The sequence below is a fragment of the Neophocaena asiaeorientalis genome, unplaced genomic scaffold (assembly GCF_003031525.2).
Source record: "Neophocaena asiaeorientalis asiaeorientalis breed wild unplaced genomic scaffold, Neophocaena_asiaeorientalis_V1.1 scaffold241, whole genome shotgun sequence".
Lineage (NCBI taxonomy): Eukaryota > Metazoa > Chordata > Mammalia > Artiodactyla > Phocoenidae > Neophocaena > Neophocaena asiaeorientalis.
In genome coordinates this window covers 1156895-1177283 of record NW_020172287.1, presented here as the reverse complement: position 1 = coordinate 1177283, position 20389 = coordinate 1156895, and the positions used below count along the sequence as shown (strand labels likewise).

The following is a 20389-nucleotide window of genomic DNA, read 5'->3' as shown; positions in this document are numbered from 1 at the left end:
TGGTCGCCTTATCTTTGACAAAGGAGGCAAGAATATACAATGGAGAAAGGACAGCCTCTTCAAAAAGTGGAACTGGAAGAACTGGACAGCTTCATGTAAAAGAATAAAATTAGAACACTTCCTAACACCATAAAAAATAAACTCAAAATGGATTAAATGTAAGGCCAGACACTATAAAACTCTTAGAGGAAAACATAGGTTATGTTCATTGCAGCACTACTTACAATAGCCAGGACATGGAAGCAACCTAATTGTTCATCAACAGATGAATGGATAAAGAAGATGTGGCATATATATACAATGGAATATTACTCAGCCATTAAAAGGAACAAAATTGAGTTATTCATAGTGAGGTGGATGGACCTAGAGTCTGTCATACAGAGTGAAGTAAGTCAGAAAGAGAAAAACAAATACTGTATGCTAACGTATATATATGGAATCTAGAAACATGGTACTGATGAACCTAGTGGCAGGACAGGAATAAAGATGCAGACATAGAGAACAGACTTGAGGACACAGGGCAGGAAGGGGAAGGTGGAACAAAGTGAGAGTAGTATTGACATATATACCCTAACAAATGTAAAATAGCTAGTGGCAAGCTGCTGTATAGCACAGGGAGATCAGCTCAATGCTTTGTGACGACCTAGAGGGATGGGATACAGAGGGTGGGAGGGAAGCTCAAGGGGGAGGGGATATGGAGATAAATTTATACATATAGCTGATTCACTTTATTGTACAGCAGAAACTAACACAACATTGTAAAGCAATTATACTCTAATAAAGATGTTAAAAAATAAATAAAAGACCACCCCAGCCTCAAGTGAGGGTGATGCATGTAGAGGCATGCACACGGAAAGGGAAGAATTGGATGACATCCAGCTTTGGAGATCATCTACCACAACGTAAGTCTGTTAAATAATCATAACCAAGAACTTCCCACAATGAAAACTACAGGCCTAGATGATTTCATTGGTGAGTCCTATCAAATATTTAAGGAAGAAAAATACCAATCTTACACAGACGAAAAATTCCTCAATAAAATATTAATAAATAGAATCCTGCAACATATAAAAATGATTATATATCATGGCCAAGTGGATTCTAAGAAATGCAAGTTTTTGAATGTTGAATCAAAAACGAATCTGTAATTCATCCTGTTAGTGAAATAAATAAGGAAAATCATATAGCCATTTTAATAGACGCAGGAAAAGAATTTGACAAAACTTAACACCAATTCATGACCAAAACTCTCAGCAAACTAGAAATAGAAATGTATTTCCTCAATTTGATAAATGGCATTTATGAAAAAACTACAATTAGTATCATACTATGTGATATACTGCATGACACTCTCACAACTTCTACTGAACATTATGCTAGAGGTCCTGTATACTTCAATAAAGCATGAAAAATGACTAAAAGACAAAAAGAATGGAAGGAAGTCAATAAAACTGCCTTTGTTCATAGAAAATGTGATTGTCTACATAGACAATCCTAAAGAATCTACACAAAACTACTAAAATTAAGAAACAAATTTAGCAACATCACAGATACAAGGGTAAAAACAAAAATAATTGTATTTCTATATGCTAGCAATACATGTATTTCTATATGCTAGCAATAAAAATTGGAATATAAAATTTTTTTTGATTTTACAATAGCATGAAACAATATTAAATACATAGAAACACATTTAACAAAAGATATCTAAGATCTCCATACTGAAAATTATAAAACATTGCTAACAGAAATTAAATGAGACCTTCCTTCACACATTAAAATTAGGGAAATACTGACTTTTTCTTGAGATATAATTGGCATTGTTTTTAAAAAAAGCCCAAAATGGAGTAATTTGCTCCCAGAACAGCAAACCAAGACTTCATTGCAGTTTCAGCCTCTCCTAGGAATGTGAATTTTATTTTTTTAATGTGGTATTATCTTTAATTAAGTACAAAGACTTTTCCAATCATGTCACCTAGAGATCATTTTATCCACTACTTTGTTTGGCCGCCAGTCTCTTGTCCCTCTCCTCAACAATGGTAAGGCAGATACCCTTTCCATGGGGAAGAGAGATCCATGGTTTGTTGCCTTTGCCAATAACGAAAATCTTGGAGAGCCCAGTGGCAAAGCTGTTACCATTGACATCTTTCACATGAACTACATCAGAAGAACCAGGATGTCTCTCCTGGCTGGTGATCACACCAATTCTTCCCAGGTTAGCACCTCCAGTCACCATGCACAGGTTACCAGTGTCAAATTAGATGAAATTAGTAATCTTGCCAGTCTCCAAATCAATTTGAATGGCGTCATTCACCTTGATGAGGGGATCAGGGTAGCAGGTGGTGCAAGCACCATGGGTCATCAGATGAAGGATTCCTTTTGTCCCCACAAAGATCCTTCTCACTTTGCACAACTTGTACTTGGCCTCCTCAGGTGTAATACAATGGACAGCAAAGTGATACTTGGTGTCATAGATCAGACGAAAATTCTCTCCAGTCTCTCCAATGCTGATGACGTCCATAAAACAAGCAGGGTAAGTTATAACAGTGCAGACATTGCCATCAATCTTAATGAAACACTGCAGGCAGATCTTTATTTCATCTCCTGTTAGGGCATACTTAAGTCTGTTCCTTAGGAAAATGATTAGGGGGAGACATGAGCCATGGCTGTGCTAGGCACAAAGAGAGCTAGGAATGTGAATTTTATTTTATTTATTTATTTATTTATTTATTTATTATTTTGGCTATGTTTTGTCTTCATTGCTGCGCACGGTCTTTCTCTAGTTGTGGCGAGCGGAGGCTACTCTTCCTTGTGGTACACAGGCTTCTCATTGCAGTGGCTTCTCTTGTTACAGAGCATGGGCTCTAGACTCATGGGCTTCAGTCGTTGTGGCATGCAGGCTCAGTTGTGGTTCGTGGGCTCTAGAGCACTGGCTCAGTAGTTGTGGCACATGGGCTTAGTTGCTCTGTGACATGTGGGATCTTCCTGGACCAGGGCTTAAATCCATGTCCCCTGCATTAGCAGGTGGATTCTTAACCACTGCGCCATCAGGGAAGTCCCTGGAATGTGAATTTTAAACACGTAATCTGAAATTTCAGGATCAACACTAGTGAGGTTATCTACATCAAGAAGACCTCTGCTGTTCCCTTCCCCCTAAAGGAAGATGGTCTGGCCTGAAAAAATCCTTTCTTTTCTTTTGCTAATACCTTCTTCCCTACCCTCCTTCTGATTATAAAACCTTCCATTTATGCAACCCCTTGAGCATCCTTCTATTTACTAGATGGGATGCTGCCTGATTCCTGAATCACTGAATAAAGCTAATTAGATCTCCCCACTAAAAGAAAGAAATTAAAGGAGACTAAAACTAATGGAAATATATACCATGTTCATGAATCAGAAGACTCAATATTGTTAAGCTGTCAAAATTCCCCAAATTGATCTTCAAATTCAACTTCAAGCTGACCCTTGAACAACCCTGGTTTAGACTGAGCAGGTCCACTTATATGCAGATTTGTTTCAATAAATACAGACTACAGAAATATATAATCCACAGTTGGTTGACTCTGCCAGTATGGAACCATGGACACGGAGGGACAACTGTAAAGTTATACTTGGATTTTCCACTTCATGGAGTGTTGTTCAATGGTCAACCATAATACAAATCAAAATTCCAGAAAGCATTGTTTGTACAAATGAAAAGTTGATTCTACTATTTATATGAAAATACACAGGATGTAAAATAGCCAAACAATTTTGAAAAAGAGTAACAAAGTTGGAGGACTCCTAGTATCTAATTTTAAAGATGTACTATAAAGCTATGATAAGCCAAATGATAGTAGTTTCAGTAAAAAGACAGACAAACTGATCAATGGGAAAGAATAGAATCCAGAAATAGACCCAGACATACATGCTCAATTGATTTTCAACAATGCATTGCTAAGGCAATTCAATGGGAAATACATTGTTTTTCCATCACTGCATGACGAATTAGCACAAATTTAGCAGCTTAAAACAATACTGAGAAAGAGGGGGAAGATGGCGGAAGAGTAAGACACAGAGATCACCTTCCTCCCCACAGATACATAAGAAATACATCTACACGTGGAACAACTCCTACAGAACACCTACTGAATGCTGGCAGAAGACCTCAGACCTCCCAAAAGGCAAGAAACTCCCCACGTACCTGGGTAGGGCAAGAGAAAAAAGAATAAACAGAGACGAAAATAAGGACGGGACCTGAACCAGGGGGAGGGAGCTGTGAAGGAGGAAAGGTTTCCACACACTAGGAAGCCCCTTCGCAGGCGGAGACTGTGGGTGGCTGAGCGGGGAAGGTTCGAGCCGAGGAGGAGAGCACAGCAACAGGGGTGCAGAGGGCAAAGCGGAGAGATTCCCACACAGAGGATCGGTGCCGACCGGTCACCAGCGCAAAAGGCTTGTCTGCTCACCCACCGGGGAGAGCGGGGCTGTGAACTGAGGCTCAGGCTTCGGTTGGAGCGCAGGGAGAGGACTGGGGTTGGCAGCGTGAACACAGCCTGAAGGGGTTAGTGCACCACGGCTAGCCGGGAGGGAGTCCGGGGAAAAGTCTGGACCTGCAGAAGAGGCAAGAGACTTTTTCTTCCCTCTTTGTTTCCTGGTGCGCTAGGAGAGGGGATTAAGAGCGCTGCTTAAAGGAGCTCCAGAGACGGGCGCGAGCCGCGCTAAGAGGCAGGGCCAAATCCAAAGCTGAGCCACGGGAGCTGTGCGAACAAAGAAGAGAAAGGGAAATCTCTCCCAGAAGCCTCAGAAGCAGCGGATTAAAGCTCCACAATCAACTTGAAGTACCCTGCATCTGTGGAATACATGAATAGACAACGAAATATCGAAAATTGAGGAGGTGGACCATGAGAGCAAGATTTATTATTTTTTCCCCTTTTCCTCTTTTTCTGAGTGTGTATGTGTATGCTTCTATGTGAGATTTTGTCTGTATAGCTTTGCTTTCACCATTTGTCCTAGGGTTCTATCGATCCGTTTTTTTTTTAATTTTTTTTCTATAATAGGCAGTCTACCTGAAAAAGAATTCAGAATAATGTCAGTAAAGATATCCAAAATCTTGGAAATAGAATAGAGAAAATGCAAGAAACATTTAAAAAAGACCTAGAAAACTAAAGATGAAACAAGCAATGATGAACAACACAATAAATGAAATTTAAAATACTCTCGAGGGGATCAATAGCAGAATAACTGAGGCAGAAGAACAGATAAGTGACCTGGAAGATAAAATAATGGAAATAACTGCTGCACAGCAGAATAAAGAAGAAAGAATGACAAGAACTGAGGACAGTCTCAGAGACCTCTGGGACAACATTAAATGCACCAACATTCGAATTATAGGGGTTCCAGAAGAAGAAGAGAAAAAGAAAGGGACTGAGAAAATATTTGAAGAGATTATAGATGAAAACTTCCCTAATATGGGAAAGGAAATAGTTAATCAAGTCCAGGAAGCACAGAGTCCCATACAGGATAAATCCAAGGAGAAACACGCCAAGACACATATTAATTAAACTGTCAAAAATTAAATACTAAGAAAACATATTAAAAGCAGCAAGGGAAAAAAAACAAATAACACACAAGGGAATCCTCGTAAGGTTAACAGCTGATCTTTCAGCAGAAACTCTGCAAGCCAGACGGGACTGGCAGGACATATTTAAAGTGAGGAAGGAGAAAAACCTACAACCAAGATTACTCTACCCATCAAGGATCTCATTCAGATTTGATGGAGAAATTAAAACCTTTACAGACAAGCAAAAGCCGAGAGAGTTAAGTACCACCAAACAAATGCTAAAGGAACTTCTTTGGCAAGAAACACAAGAGAAGGAAAAGACCTACAATAACAAACCAAAACAATTAAGAAAATGGGAATAGGAACATACATATGGATAATTACCTTAAATGTAAATGGATTAAATGCTGCCACCAAAAGACACAAACTGGCTGAATGGACACAAAAACAACACCCATATATATGCTGTCTACAAGAGACCCACTTCAGACCTAGAGTAAGCTGTGACAAAGTGAGAGAGTGGCAGGGACATATATACACTACCGAACATAAGGTAGATAGCTAGTGGGAAGCAGCCGCATAGCACAGGGAGATCAGCTCGGTGCCTTGTGACCACCTGGATGGGTGGGATAGGGAGGGTGGGAGGGAGGGAGATGCAAAAGGGAGGAGACATGGGAACATATGTATATGTATAACTGATTCACTTTGTTATAAAGCAGAAACTAACGCACCATTGTAAAGCAATTATACTCCATTAAAGATGTAGAAAAAAACAAAAGAAACCAATGCTGATATGTTATTTTATATATAGTTATATGTTTCACATATTTCTGTAGGTCAGAAGCCCTAGTGTGGTGTACCTGGGTTCTCTGCTTAAGTTTTCAAAAGGCTAAAATCAAGGTGTTCACCAGCTAGCATTCTCATATGGAACTTTGACTCTTGTTCCAAGCTCGTTCATGTTGTTGGAAGAATTTAATTCCTTGCAGTTGTAGGACTGAAGCCCTTAGTTCCTAGAGGCCACTTACTGTTCTCTGTTATGTGGTGTTCTCCTTAATGTAGCAGTTTGCTCCTTCAAGCCAACAAGAGAGTCTCTTTCACTTTGAATCTCTCTGACCTCTTTTAAGGTCAGGCCAATAGAAGATAAGCTTCTTTTTGATTGACCCAAAGTTAATTGATTGAAGACCTTCAGTATATCTGAAAAATCTCTTCTGCCATATAGCATTACATAGTCACAGGAATGATCACCCATCATATTCATAAATCTTAATCACACCCAAGGGGAAGGGATTATACAGAGCATGTATACCAGAGGGCAGGAATCTTGGGGAAAATATTGGTTTTCTATGGCTGCTATAACAAATTACCACAAACTTAGTGCTTAAACAATACAAATTTATTATCTTACAATTTGTCAATTCAGGAGTCCCAATGGATCTAACCAGGCTAAAATCAAAGAGTCACCAGGACATCATTCCTTTCTAGAGACCCTAGGGAAAATGTTTCCTTTCTAGCTTCTAGAGGCTGCCTACATTCTAGAGGCATATGGCGCCTTCCTCCATTTTCAAAGCCAGCTATAGTAGGCCAATTTCTTAGCACATTACATCACTCTGACCTCCTCTTCTGTCTCCCTCTTCCTCATTTAAGGACCTCTGTGATCACATTGAATTCACTCAGATAATCCAGGATAATATCCTTATCATAAGGTCAACTGGTAAGCAGCCTTAATTCTACCTGCTACCTTAATTCCTCTTTTGCTATATAATGTAATATTCAAGGAATTAGGATGAGGACATCTTTGTAGAGTCCTTACTCTGCTTACCCCAGGGGACAACTTAAGAAGTTTTTTCAACAAATGGGCTAGATCAACTAGATATATGAGTGGAGAAAAAAAATGAATCTCAGCTCTTACCTCATACCAAACACAAAAAATAATAAAATTGATGATAGATACGAATACTAAAACTATAAGAAGATATACAAATGGTCAATAAGAACATGAAAAGATGCTCAACATCATTAGTCATTAGAAAAATGCAAATCAAACCACCAAAACACCACTTGAAAGCCACTCAGATGGAAAGAAAGGAAGACAGAAAGAAAGATGATAGAAAGAAAGAAAGAAAGAAAGAAAGAAAGAAAGAAAGAAAGAAAGAAAGAAAGAAAAGAAAAAGAAAAGAAGGAAGGAAAGAAGTAGCAAATTTTGGCAAGTATGTAGAACAACTGGAATCCTGTGCCTTGCTGGTGGGAATGTAAAATGATTTGGCTGTTGTGGAAAACAGTGTGGTACTTCTTCATTTAAACACAGAGTTACCATATGACTCAATCATTTCAGGGAATATACCAATGAAAACTTAAAACATATTTTCACACAAAAACTTGTACATGAATGTTCATAGCAGCATTATTCATAATAGGCAAAAAGTGGAAAAAACCTATATGTCCAACAACTGATGAATAGATAAACAATACATAGCATATCCAAACAATGGAATATTATTCATCCATAAAAAAGAATGAAGTACTTTCACATGCTACAATGTAGATGAACTCTGAAAACATTATCCTAAATGAAAGAAGCCAGACATAAAAAGCCACAGATTTTATGATTCTGTTTATATGAAATGTCCAGAATAGGTAAATCGATAGAGACAGAAAGTAGATTAGTATTTGCCAAGGAATGAGAAGAGGGGAAAATTGAGACTGACTACTAAGTACAGGGTTTCTCTGTGGGGTTGATGGAAGTGTTCCAGAATTAGATAGTGCTCATAGTTGTACAAGATATTGAATATGCTGAAAAACCCTGACTTGTACACTTTAAAATAATGAGTTTTATGTTATGTGAATTATATCTCAATAAAAGTATTAAATGGGAAAAAATCATATGCTCATGGACAGTATCAGTACTCAGCAGTACCTATCTACGTGAAGAGACATTATCAAAAATGAAATACATAAAATATCACTACTGATCAGCATTTGCAACAGATTTTGATAAGAAACATAACTTTGAATCACAATAAGCAAAATATTATCCCCAAAATAAAATTCCATTTTCTCATTAGTATACCTGTATTGAAAAAAATTTACTGAATTATTGTTATATTTTGAATTCTGTCAATTAAAAAAAAGAAAGTATAAAACGTCTAGAAGAAAACGTTGGTGGAAATCTTCATGACCTTGGGATAATTAAAGTTGTCTTAGATAGAATATAATAAGCACTAACAATAAAATTTTTAGCTGATTTATAAAAATTAGAAACATAGACTCTCCAAAAGACACCATTAATGAAGTGAAAAGGAAAGCCATAGATGAGGAGAAAATATTTGTAATTTATTCACCTGACAAAGGTCTTATATCCAGAATATATACAGAACTCTTACAAGTATATAAGGAGACAAATGACCCATTACAATGGTTACCAATTTTTAAGTGGACAAAAGATTGGAATAGACATTACATAAAAGAAGATACATGAATGTCCAATAAGTACATGAAAAGATGTTCAACATTCTCATAAATGAAATGCAAATTAAAACAACAATGATATATTACCACACACCTACTAGAATGCCTAATACTAAAAAGACTGAAAATCCCAAATACTGGAGGGGATATAAAGCAATTGGGACTGTCATACATTTCTGGTGAGAATATAAAATTATAAAACCACTCTGAGAAACAGTTTGACAGTTTCTTAGGAAATTGAACATATACCTCCCCTATAACCCAACATTCTAGCCATAGGTATTCAACCAAAAAAAATAAAGCATATGTCCATAAAAAGACTTGCATAGGTGTAGATCAAGATGGAGGAGTAGAGGGATGTGGAGCCGGCCTCCTCCAACAAATGCATCAAAAATACATCTACATGTGGAACAATTCTCATGGAATACCTACTGAAAGCCTGCAGAAGATCTCGTACAACCAAAACTGCAAGAACGAATCCCACATAACCAGGTAGGATGAAGGGGAAAGGGAGAAGAAGAGGAATCAGGACAGGAACTGTGCCCCTGGGAGGGAGCTGTGAAAGAGGAAATGTTCCCTAACCCTAGGAATCTCTTTCACCAGCTGAGAGGTCCACCCAGACAGATAGAGAGCTTCAGAGGATTGAGAGGAGAGTGTGGGAGATGGCCTGTGCTCCACAGGGTAAAGAGAGGCCAGCACATATGGTCCTGGTCACATCACCACCCTTCCCAGTGCAAGACATGTGCCTGTTGGTGTGCACAGTGACTGGGGCTTCAGGGAACAGACCCAGGGAGAGGATTTGATTTGGCTGCACAGAGACAGCCCAAAGGGCATGAAGTGTGGCCAGGGTGACAACTGGGTGTGCACACAGGACAAGCACAGGTCTGCAGTAAGAGCCCCATTGTCAACAAGGAAAGGGAGGGGGGCGGGTGCACCTTAGCAGCCTCATTATCAGCATGCTCAGACTGGGCATGGCTCTGGCCACCATGGATTTTGTGAACTTTGTGGGCATACACACTTGGAGGCGGGGCTGAAATCTGAGCTGATTACCGGCAATCCCTATTTGGATGCAGGGGCATGGCTTTGGTGGGTTTCCTCCTCAGCTTTGTGAGTGCACACATATGCCTGAGGGTTATCTGAGCCAATTTCTGGCACTACCACGGTGGAGGTGGCCCCCGAGGGCAACACCAGCAACAGTGATCTTTGTGGGTGTGCACATCGGGTGGCAGGTGGCATCACAGAGTTGCACATCCCAGTAGACACCTCCTGGGGAAGAATACACAGTGGCTCCTTTCCCAGAGGGAGCACTCCAGTACCACCTACTTTACACTACAGCTTAGAATCAGATCTGGGGGCTTCTACTCCAACAGCTGGGGAGCAGATCCTGCCCCCAATGGGGATGTGACAACCACAGAGCAAAGAGGAGGCCCTGCCCAGCATCCAGTGCAGGCTCTGGTCACCACAATACCAACACACCCCTTATCAAGGGGACAAGGGCAGCACACCCTGAGGAAAGACATAGCAAGCATCCACACCAAAAACAACCCTCGCCAAAAATATTGGGTGCACACAGTCTACACAAGGTTGCTCCCACATGAAAACAGCCCTTTAAGACCACCGTAGATAACTGTTTCTCCTAAATTCACAGTCAGAGAAATATAAGTAAAATGAAAATGCAGAGGAACTATTCCCAATTAAAAGAACAAGAGAAATCTGCTGAAAGAACAAAGAAACAGACCTCTCCAGTCTACCAGACCCCAAGTTCAAAAGGGAGATAAAAATGCTGAAGGAATTAAGAAAGACTATTGTTAGAAATGCAGACCACTGTAACAAGGAACTAGAAACTATAAAGACCACTCAAAATTAAACCACTCAATTCCCAAGATGAAAACTGAGCTAAAGGCAATAAATAGCAAACTAAATAATGCAGAAGAAAAAATAAGTGATCTAAAAGACAGAATAATGGAAATCACACAATCAGAACAGGAGACGGGGGACTTCCCTGGTGGTGCAGTGGATAAGACACCACGCTTCCAATGTAGGGGGCCTGGCTTCAATCCCTGGTCAGGGAACTAGATCCCACATGCATGCCGCAACCAAAAGTTCATGTGCCGCAACTAAGGAGCCCATGTGCCTCAACTAAGGAGCCTACAAGCCACAACTAAAGAGCCTGCCTGACACAACTAAGATCAAGTGCAACTAAATAAATAAATAAATATATTTTTAAAAAAGAACAGACAGAAAGACATTTAGCAGCCCCGAGTGGCTTGCAGGATCTTAGTTACCCAATGAGGGATCAAACCCAGGCCCCTGGCAGTGGAAGCATGGAGTCCTAACCACTGGACTGCCCGGGAATTCCCCAGAAAGGCAAATTTTTTAAAAATGAAATCAACATACAAGATTTATGGGATAATATGAAGCATGACAATCTACACATAATAGTAATCTCAGAAGAAGAAGAAAGAGAAAAGGGAATTAAAAATGTATTTGAAGAGGGCTTCCGTGGTGGCGCCGTGGTTGAGAGTCCGCCTGTCGATGTGGGTGACGGGGGTTCATGCCCCAGTCCGGGGGGCTCCTGCGTGCCGCGGGGCGGCTGGGCCCGTGGGCTATAACCACTGTGCCTGCGCGTCCGGAGCCTGTGCTCTGCAGCGGGAGAGGCCACAGCGGTGAGAGGCCTGCGTACTGGAAAAAAAAAAAAAAAAATTGTATTTGAAGAAATTTTGCCTGAAAAATTCCCAAACCCAAAGAAGGAAAAAGATATCCAGGTAAAGGAAGCACAGAGGATCCCAAACAAGATGAACCCAAGCAGACACACACCAAGGCATATCATAATTAAAATAGCAAAAGTTGTTAAAGAGAGGATTCCAAAGGCAGCAAGAGAAAAACAAAGAGTCAGTTTCAAGGGAACCCTCAGAAAGTTATCAGCTGATTTGTCTACAGAAACTTTGCAGGCCAGAGGGAGTGGCAAGATATATTCAAAATCCTGAAAGGAAAAAACCTGAAACCTGGGGTACTCTACCCAGCAAGATCACCATTTAGAATAAAAAGAGCAAGAAAGAATTTCTCAGATAAGCAAAAGCTAAAAGAATATAGAATAAACATATCCTAAAAGAAATATTGAAAGGTTTTCTCTAAATAGAAAAGAACCAAGAATCTATGTGAAAGGGTAAACTACAGTGGGAAAGGCAAATATATAAAAGGATTTAAGATCATTTAAATAAGCTAATACATATATTAAAAAAAATTCTGTGAAAATAATTATAACTACAACGACCAGCAAAAGGATAAACATGAAGATTTAAAATAGAACATCAAAATCACAAAATGTGGGGGAGGGGAGTAAGAAAATGTAGATCTTTTAGAATGTGTTTGAGCTTATATGACTACCGGTCTAAAGAAAGTAGATATAGTTATGTTAACATAGTTGAAAGCCAGGGTAACCACAAATCAAAACATACATTAGATTCACAAAAACCAAACAGAAAGGAACTCAAGAATAATACAAAGGAAAACCATCAATTGATACAGCCACTATGGAGAACTGTATGGAGGTTCCTTAAAAAACTACAAATAGAACTACCATACGACCCAGCAATCCCACTACTGGGCATATAACCTGAGAAAAACATAATTCAAAAAGAGTCATGTACCAAAATGTTCATTGCAGCTCTATTTACAATAGCCCAGAGATGGAAGCAACCTAAGTGTCCATCATCGGATGAATGGATAAAGAAGATGTGGCACATATATACAATGGAATATTACTCAGCCATAAAAAGAAATGAAATTGAGTTATTTGTAGTGAGGTGGGTGGACCTAGAGTCTGTCATACAGAGTGAAGTAAGTCAGAAAGAGAAAGACAAATACCGTATGCTAACACATATATATGGAATCTAAGAAAAAAAAAAGAAAGGTCATGAAGAACCTAGGGGTAAGATGGTAATAAAGACACAGACCTACTAGAGAATGGACTTGAGGATATGGGGAGGGGGAAGGGTAAGCTGTGACAAAGTGAGAGAGTGGCATGGACATGTATACACTACCAAACATAAAATAGATAGCTAGTGGGAAGCAGCCGCATAACACAGGGAGATCAGCTCAGTGCTTTGTGACCACCTAGAGGGGTGGGATAGGAAGAGTGGGAGGGAGAGAGATGCAAGAGGGAAGAGATATGGGAACATATATATATGTATAACTGATTCACCTTGTTATAAAGCAGAAACTAACACACCATTGTAAAGCAATTATACTCCAATAAAGATGTTAAAAACAAAAGATTTGATATATATATATACACACACACACACACAATGAAATACTACTCAGCCATAAAAAAAAGAATTAAATAATACCATTTGCAGCAGCATGGATGAACCTAAAGACTATACTACTAAGTGAAGTAAATCAGACAGAGAAAGACAAGTATTATATGGTATCAATTATATGTACAATCTAAAAAATAGTACAACTGAACTTATTTATAAAACAGAAACAGACTCACAGACATAGAAAACAAACTTATGGTTACCAAAGAGGAAAGGGAGAGAGGGATAAATTAGGAGTATGGAATTAACAGATACACACTATTATATATAAAATAAAAAACAAGGATTCACTGTATAGCACAAGGAACTATATTCAATATCTTGTAATAACCTATAATGGAAAAGAATTGGACATATATATCCAAATCACTTTACTGTACACCTGAAACTAACACATTATTGTAAATCAACTGTACTTCAATTAAAAAGAAAAGAATTGCATAGAAAGTTGTATAACAACTTGATTGATAATAGCCCAAAACTGGAAACAATCCAAATGTTTATCATCAAGTAAACAAATAAATTGTGGTATATTCATACAATGGAATAGTACTCAGCAATAAAGTGAATCAAAGTACTGGTACATGCACCAACATGGATGATAAACATTATGCTGACTGAAAGAAGTCAGGCACAAAAGAGTATCTACAATTCATTTACATGAAGCTCTAGGACAGCAAAACTAAGCTGTGGTGTAGATGTCAGAACAGTTCTTGCCTTGGAGAAAGGGGGTTTAACTGGGTTTAACTGGGAAGTGGCACCTTGGAACTGTTTGGGATAATGGAAATGTCCTCTATCCTGAGATGGCAGTTACATGGGTGTATAAACAAATAAATAAACAATAATTGCAGATAGATACAAAGTAAAATACAAAATGGAAAGCAAACTTGAAAATTTCCTGAGCAGAAAAAACACTAAGCCACATAAGTGAAACAATTTAGCTTATCCTAAAGAAGTAAGCAAAAACACTGGGCCAGGGCTTCCCTGGTGGTGCAGTGGTTGAGAGTCCACCTGCCGATGCAACGGACATGGGTTCATGCCCCGGTCCAGGAGGATCCCACGTGCCGTGGAGCGGCTGGGCCCGTGAGCCATGGCCGCTGAGCCTGGGCGTCCAGAGCAGAGCCTGTGCTCCGCAATGGGAGAGACCACAGCAGTGAGAGGTACACGTACCGCAAAAAAACAAAACAAAACAAAACAAAACACTGGGCCACTTCTGGCCTGTGAAAATCATAAATGAAACATAAACTGTTGCCCAAAATTGGCATGAGATATCTTCTTTTAACCAATCTTTTATCACTAAGAAAACTCTAATGCTATATAACCAATCATTGTAAAGCATAAGCAGCCTCTGCATTTTCACTATATAAATTGACCTGTAACATACCTCTGTGCCTCATTCCACTGCTGGTTTGAGAGCTCTCAGTTCACAAACTGTTCTTACATGCACAATAAACTCTTACTAAATATGATTTTACTGATCCAATGATTCTAATTTTTCTATTTCTGGGTTTTTTACATGTATATAAAAAAACCATATATGGCAAATGAAGCATTCTTGTTAACTGCATGACACTTATGTGCTACCAGTTTGCAAACCAAGCTAGAGAATCCATGGCATGAGGACCAGCATTCCCCAACCGTTCTGACCCCACACAGGTGGGATGATTGCATTATATGTTCTTAGGAACAGACACATTTTTAAGGCTCTTTATTGGATGCAGATGCCAGAAAAAAAAAAAGAAGAAAACAATGACACCAATTGCCATCATTCCAACTCCTTATTTGGTCCAAATAAATGTCCTTGTTAGGGCCCAGCATCCTTTCTGGAAACTAGTGTGATGAGTAGTAGATGCAGAGGTTGGAGACAAGATGGCAGAGTAGAAGGGCTTGAGCTCACCTCCTCTCACGAAAACACCAAAATCACAACTAACTGCTGAGCAGTCATTGGAAAAAAAATACTGGAACCTACCAAAAATAGATATTCTACATCACAAACAAAGAAGAAGCCACAATGAGATGGTAGGAGGGGCACATTCATGATACAATCAAATCCCATTCCAGCTGGGAGGGCGGCCCACAAACTGGAAAATAAATATATTGCAGAGGTTCTCCCAAAGGAGTGAGAGTTTTGATCTCCACATCAGGCTCCCAGTCTGGGGGTCTGGCATCAAGAGGAGGAGCCCCCAGAGAATTTGGCTTTGAAGGCCAGTAGAGTTTGATCACAGGAACTCCACAGGACTGGGGGAAACAGGAACGCTACTCTTGGAGGGTGCACACAAGGTCTTGTGCACACCAGGAAGAAGGGGGAAAGCAGTGACTTCATAGGATCCTGAGCCTGACCTACCTGATGGTCTTGCAGGGTCTCCTGGGGAGGCTGAGGGTGGCTGTGACTCTTTGTGGGGACAAGGACACAGGTGGAGAAGATACTGGGGAATACTCATCAGCATGAGTTCTCCAGGGGGCCGCCATTATGACACCAAGACCTAGCCCTACAAAACAGCCTGAAAGCTTCAGTGCTGGAGTGCCTCAGGCCAAGCAACCAACAGGGAAGGACCACAGACCCACCCATCAGAAGACAGACTGCCTAAAGTCTTCCTGAGCCCACAGCTGCATCTAAATGAACCCCTTGACACGGCCCTACCCATCAGAGGGACAAGACCCATCTCCACCCACCAGTGGGCAGCCACCAGTCCATCCCACCAGGAATCCTGCCAAAGCCTCTTAGGTCAGCCTCACCCACCAGGGGCAGACATCAGAAGCAAGAGGAACTACAATCCTGCAGCCTACGGAACAGAGACTGCAAACACAGAAAGTTAGACAAATGAGATGGCAGAGGAATATGCCCCAGATGAAGGAACAAGATAAAACCCCAGCAGAACAACTAAGTGAAGTGGAGATAGGCAACATACCTGAAAAAGAATTCAGAGAAATGATAGTAAAGAAGATCCAAGATCTCAGAAAAAGAATGGAGGCAAGGATAGAGAAGATACAAGAAATGTTTAACAAAGAGGTAGAAGGTCTAAAGAACAAACAAACAAGAGTTCAACAATACAATAACTGAAATGAAGAATACACTAGAAGGAATCAATAGCAGAATAAATGAGGCAGAAGAATGGATAAGTGACCTGGAAGACAGATTGGTGGAAATCACTGCCACAGAACAGAATAAAGAAAAAAAGAAATGACGACAGTTTAAGGGACCTCTGGGACAACATTAACTGCACCAAAATTCATATTTTAGGGGTCCCAGAAAGAGAAGAGAGAGAGAAAGGACCTGAGAAAATATTTGAAGAGGTAATAGCTGAAAATTCCCTAACATGGGAAAGGAAACAGTCACCCAAGTCCAGGGAGCACAGAGAGTCCCAGGCAGGGTAAACCCAAGGAGGAACACACTGAGACACATAATAATCAAACTGACAAAAATTAAAGACAAACAAAAAATATTAAAAGCAACAAGGGAAAAATGACATATAACATAACAAGGGAACTCCCATAAGGTTATCAGCTGATATTTCAGCAGAAATTCTGCAGACCAGAAGAGAGCGGCATGATATATTTAAAGTGATGAAAGGGAAGAAGCTACAACCAAGAATACTCTACCCAGCAAGGCTCTCATTCAGATTTGATGGAGAAATCAAAAGCTTCACAGACAAGCAAAAGCTACAAGAATTCAGCATCACCAGACCAGCTCTGCAGTAAATGCTAAAGGAACTTCTCTAGGCGGAAAAGAGACCAGAAACGTAAAACAATCTTGTACATATATAGACTAGACTGCTATATCAAAACCTCATAGGAACAGCAAACGTAAAGACTACAACACATATACACACAAAAAAGAAAAAGCAACCCAAACACCACACTAAAGATGGTCATCAAACCACAAGAGAAGAGAACAAGAGAGGAAGGTAAGAAAAAAGACCTACAAAAACAAACCCAAAACAATTAAGAAAATGGCAATAGGGAGCAACATCAAAGCAAGATGGCAGCCATCACAGGCTCAGGAGTAAAAGTCCCTCACAATTTCCGACTGTTGGAAGAGCTCAAAGAAGGTCAGAAAGGAGTAGGAGATGGCACAGTTAGCTGGGGTCTAGAAGATGACGAAGACATGACACTTACAAGATGGACAGGGATGATAATTGGGACTCTAAGAACAATTTATGAAAACCGAATATACAGCCTTAAAATAGAATGTAGACCTAAATATCCAGAAGCACCCACCTTTGTAAGATTTGTAACAAAAACTAATATGAATGGAGTTAATAATTCTAATGGAGTGGTGGACCCAAGAGCCATATCAGTGCTAACAAAATGACAGAACTCATAGAGCATCAAAGTTTTCCTGCAACAGCTTCAGTGCTTAATGATGTCTAAATAAAATATGAAACTCCCTCAGCTGCCTGAAGGACAGTGTTACAGCAATTAATCAAAAAAAAGGAAGCCACAGGCCCTCCCATACCCCCACCCAACTGATTTAAGCAGTCTTCATTCTCCACAGTAGTAAATCTAGATACATCTTATAGACCTCAAAGTACTGGAAAGGAAGCTCCCATTCAAAGGCAGTTTATCTTAAGATACTGTAAATGGTACTAATTTTTTGCCCATTTAAAATATATATTGTGCTATAACAAACCAACCTGTCAAGTGTAACCACTGTCCAAATAGTTGAACTTCTGGGGTCAAGAAAGTATATTTAAATTGATTCCCATTATAACTGGTGGGGCATATCTAACTCATATGTGAAAAGACACATCACACAATCACCTTGCTGCTGATTACATGGCCTGGGGCCTCTGCCTTCTCCCCCTTTCCCTCCCTCTGCCTCCCTCCTTCCCTGCAAGAGCCCTCCATCTTGGAGTGGCTAGTTAGAGCAGATGTGAAGGTTTCATGTCACAGCCTGTGGGACTACTCTTGGGTGTGTAGGGGTGCTTCGTCTGCATCCCTGGTTTCTTTCTTTAAGTGTGTTAAATGATGCTCTAATTCCAAGCCATCATCCTTTTCCCCACTCCCCACTACCACCCTTGGCCGAAGCATAGATTGTAACCCCCACTTCTCCCCTCTGAAATTGGACTTTGGTGAGGAATTCAGGGCTTTCCCCAGATCTTCTCCCCCCCCCCCCCCACTTTTTCCTTTAACCTCCTCAAGTCACTTTTTGCCCATGCACCACCCAACACTTTCCATGACACTTCCATGCTTTGGCCAGAAGCCATCAGGTAAGGTTGGAGAGAGTCTCTGACCTCCCTCATTTAGTTTTGGAACCACATTTATTTACTTTCCACCCACCTGGGAAATGAATATTGGGTTCTCAGCCTTGCCACCCTCTGCTGTCATCATCAGCTCGTGTGTTTTTTTAGCTCAGGTTTTGCTAAGGTAAAAAGAGCAAGCCACCAGTGTTACTCAGACCTGCCAGCTCTCAAAGTCCTTGGTGGTTAAACTTGGAGAAAGGCCACAGAAGACACTTGTAAGCACACGTGATCTCTCTGAAAGCTTTTCCTATAATTGCTTTTGCTTTTAAGAATTGAAGAAATTTTAAGCAGGGCTCTCATTTTGTCATCCTTGCAATCCATTTGGATCTACTTTGGAATCTGAGAACTGGAATAAAAAGAAACTTGAATTCAGTGCATACTTTGGTTTTGGTGCTGCTGCTTCTCATGGCCCTCAACAGAGATTAAGAAAGAACTCAGTGTGCATGGCAGATCCCCAAGATTCCTAGCAAACTGCTGTGTTTTTCCACTTTTCTGTTCAGGACCACTAAATGTTGAGATGTGGATGCATACGAAAATAAAAGCAATTCACTGTGTTCTAAAGAAAAAAGGGAAAAAATGCAAATAGGAACTTACATATCAATAATTACCTTAAATGTAAATGGATTAAAAGCTCCAAATAAAAGACATAGACTGGTTGAATGGATTCAAAAACAAGACCCATATATATGCTGTCTACAGGAGGCCCACTTCAGATCTAGGGACACATACAGACTGAAAGCGGGGGGATGGAAAAAGGTATTCCATGCAAATGGAGATCAAAAGAAAGCTGGAGTAGCAATACCCATATCAGACAAAACAGACTTTAAAATAAAGACTGTTATGAGACAAAAAAGACTCTACATAATGATCAAGGGATCAATCCAAGAAGAAGATATAAAAATTGTAAATATATATGCACCCAAAATAGGAACACCTCAATATATGAGGCAAATATTAAAAACCATAAAGAGAGAAATAGACATTAACACAATAATAGAGGGAGTTTTTAACACCCCACTTAACATCAATGGACATATCATCCAGGCAGAAAATCAATAAGGGAGCACAGGGCTTAAAAGGCACAATATACCAGATGGCTCAAATGACATTTATAGAGCATTCCATCCAAAAGCAGCAGAATACATCTTCTTCTCATGTGCACATGGGAACATGCTCCAGGATTGACCACATGCTGGGCCACAAAGTAAGCCTCAGTAAATTTAAGAAAATTGAAATCATACCAAGCATCTTTTCTTCTTTTTTTTTTTTTTTGATTGGAAATTTATATTTTCTGTGACCATATCAAGCATCTTTTCTGACCACAATGCTATGAGGTTAGAAATCAACTACAAGGGAAAAAAAAACTGTAAAAAACACAAACACATGGAGACTAAACAATATGTTACTAAACAACCAATGGATCACTGAAGAAATCAAAAATACCTAGAGACAAATGAAAACAAAAGCACAGCAATCCAAAGTCTATGGGATGCAGCAAAATCACTTCTAAGAGGAAGTTTGTGGCAGTACAATCTTACTTCAGGGAACAAGAAAATTCTCAAGTAAGCAACCTAACCTTCCACCTAAAGCAACTAGAGAAAGAAGAAAAAGCAAAACCTAAAATTAGTAGAAGGAAATAAATTATAAAGATCAGAGTAGAGATAAATGAAATAGAGATGAAGAAAACAGTAACAAAGATCAATGAAAGTAAAAGCTTGTTCTTTGAAAAGTTAAACAAAATTGATAAACCCTTAGCCAGACTCACCAAGAAAAAAAGGGAGAGGACTCAAATCAATAAAATCAGAAATGAAAAAGGA

General features: G+C 39.7%; 1 protein-coding gene and 1 pseudogene across 1 annotated transcript; one reads left to right on the top strand and one right to left on the bottom strand.

Annotated features, from left to right (window-relative positions):
• Positions 1 to 1987: 1987 nt before the first annotated feature.
• Positions 1988 to 15798, bottom strand: LOC112413182 (40S ribosomal protein S4-like). The gene is given in 2 exon segments (XM_024765075.1): positions 1988 to 2666; positions 15674 to 15798. Coding segments are annotated over 2 exon segments (804 nt in total).
• A 1510-nt stretch (positions 15799 to 17308) lies between these two features.
• LOC112413352 (ubiquitin-conjugating enzyme E2 variant 1-like) lies at positions 17309 to 17752 on the top strand (annotated as a pseudogene).
• The last annotated feature ends 2637 nt before the right edge of the window (positions 17753 to 20389 follow it).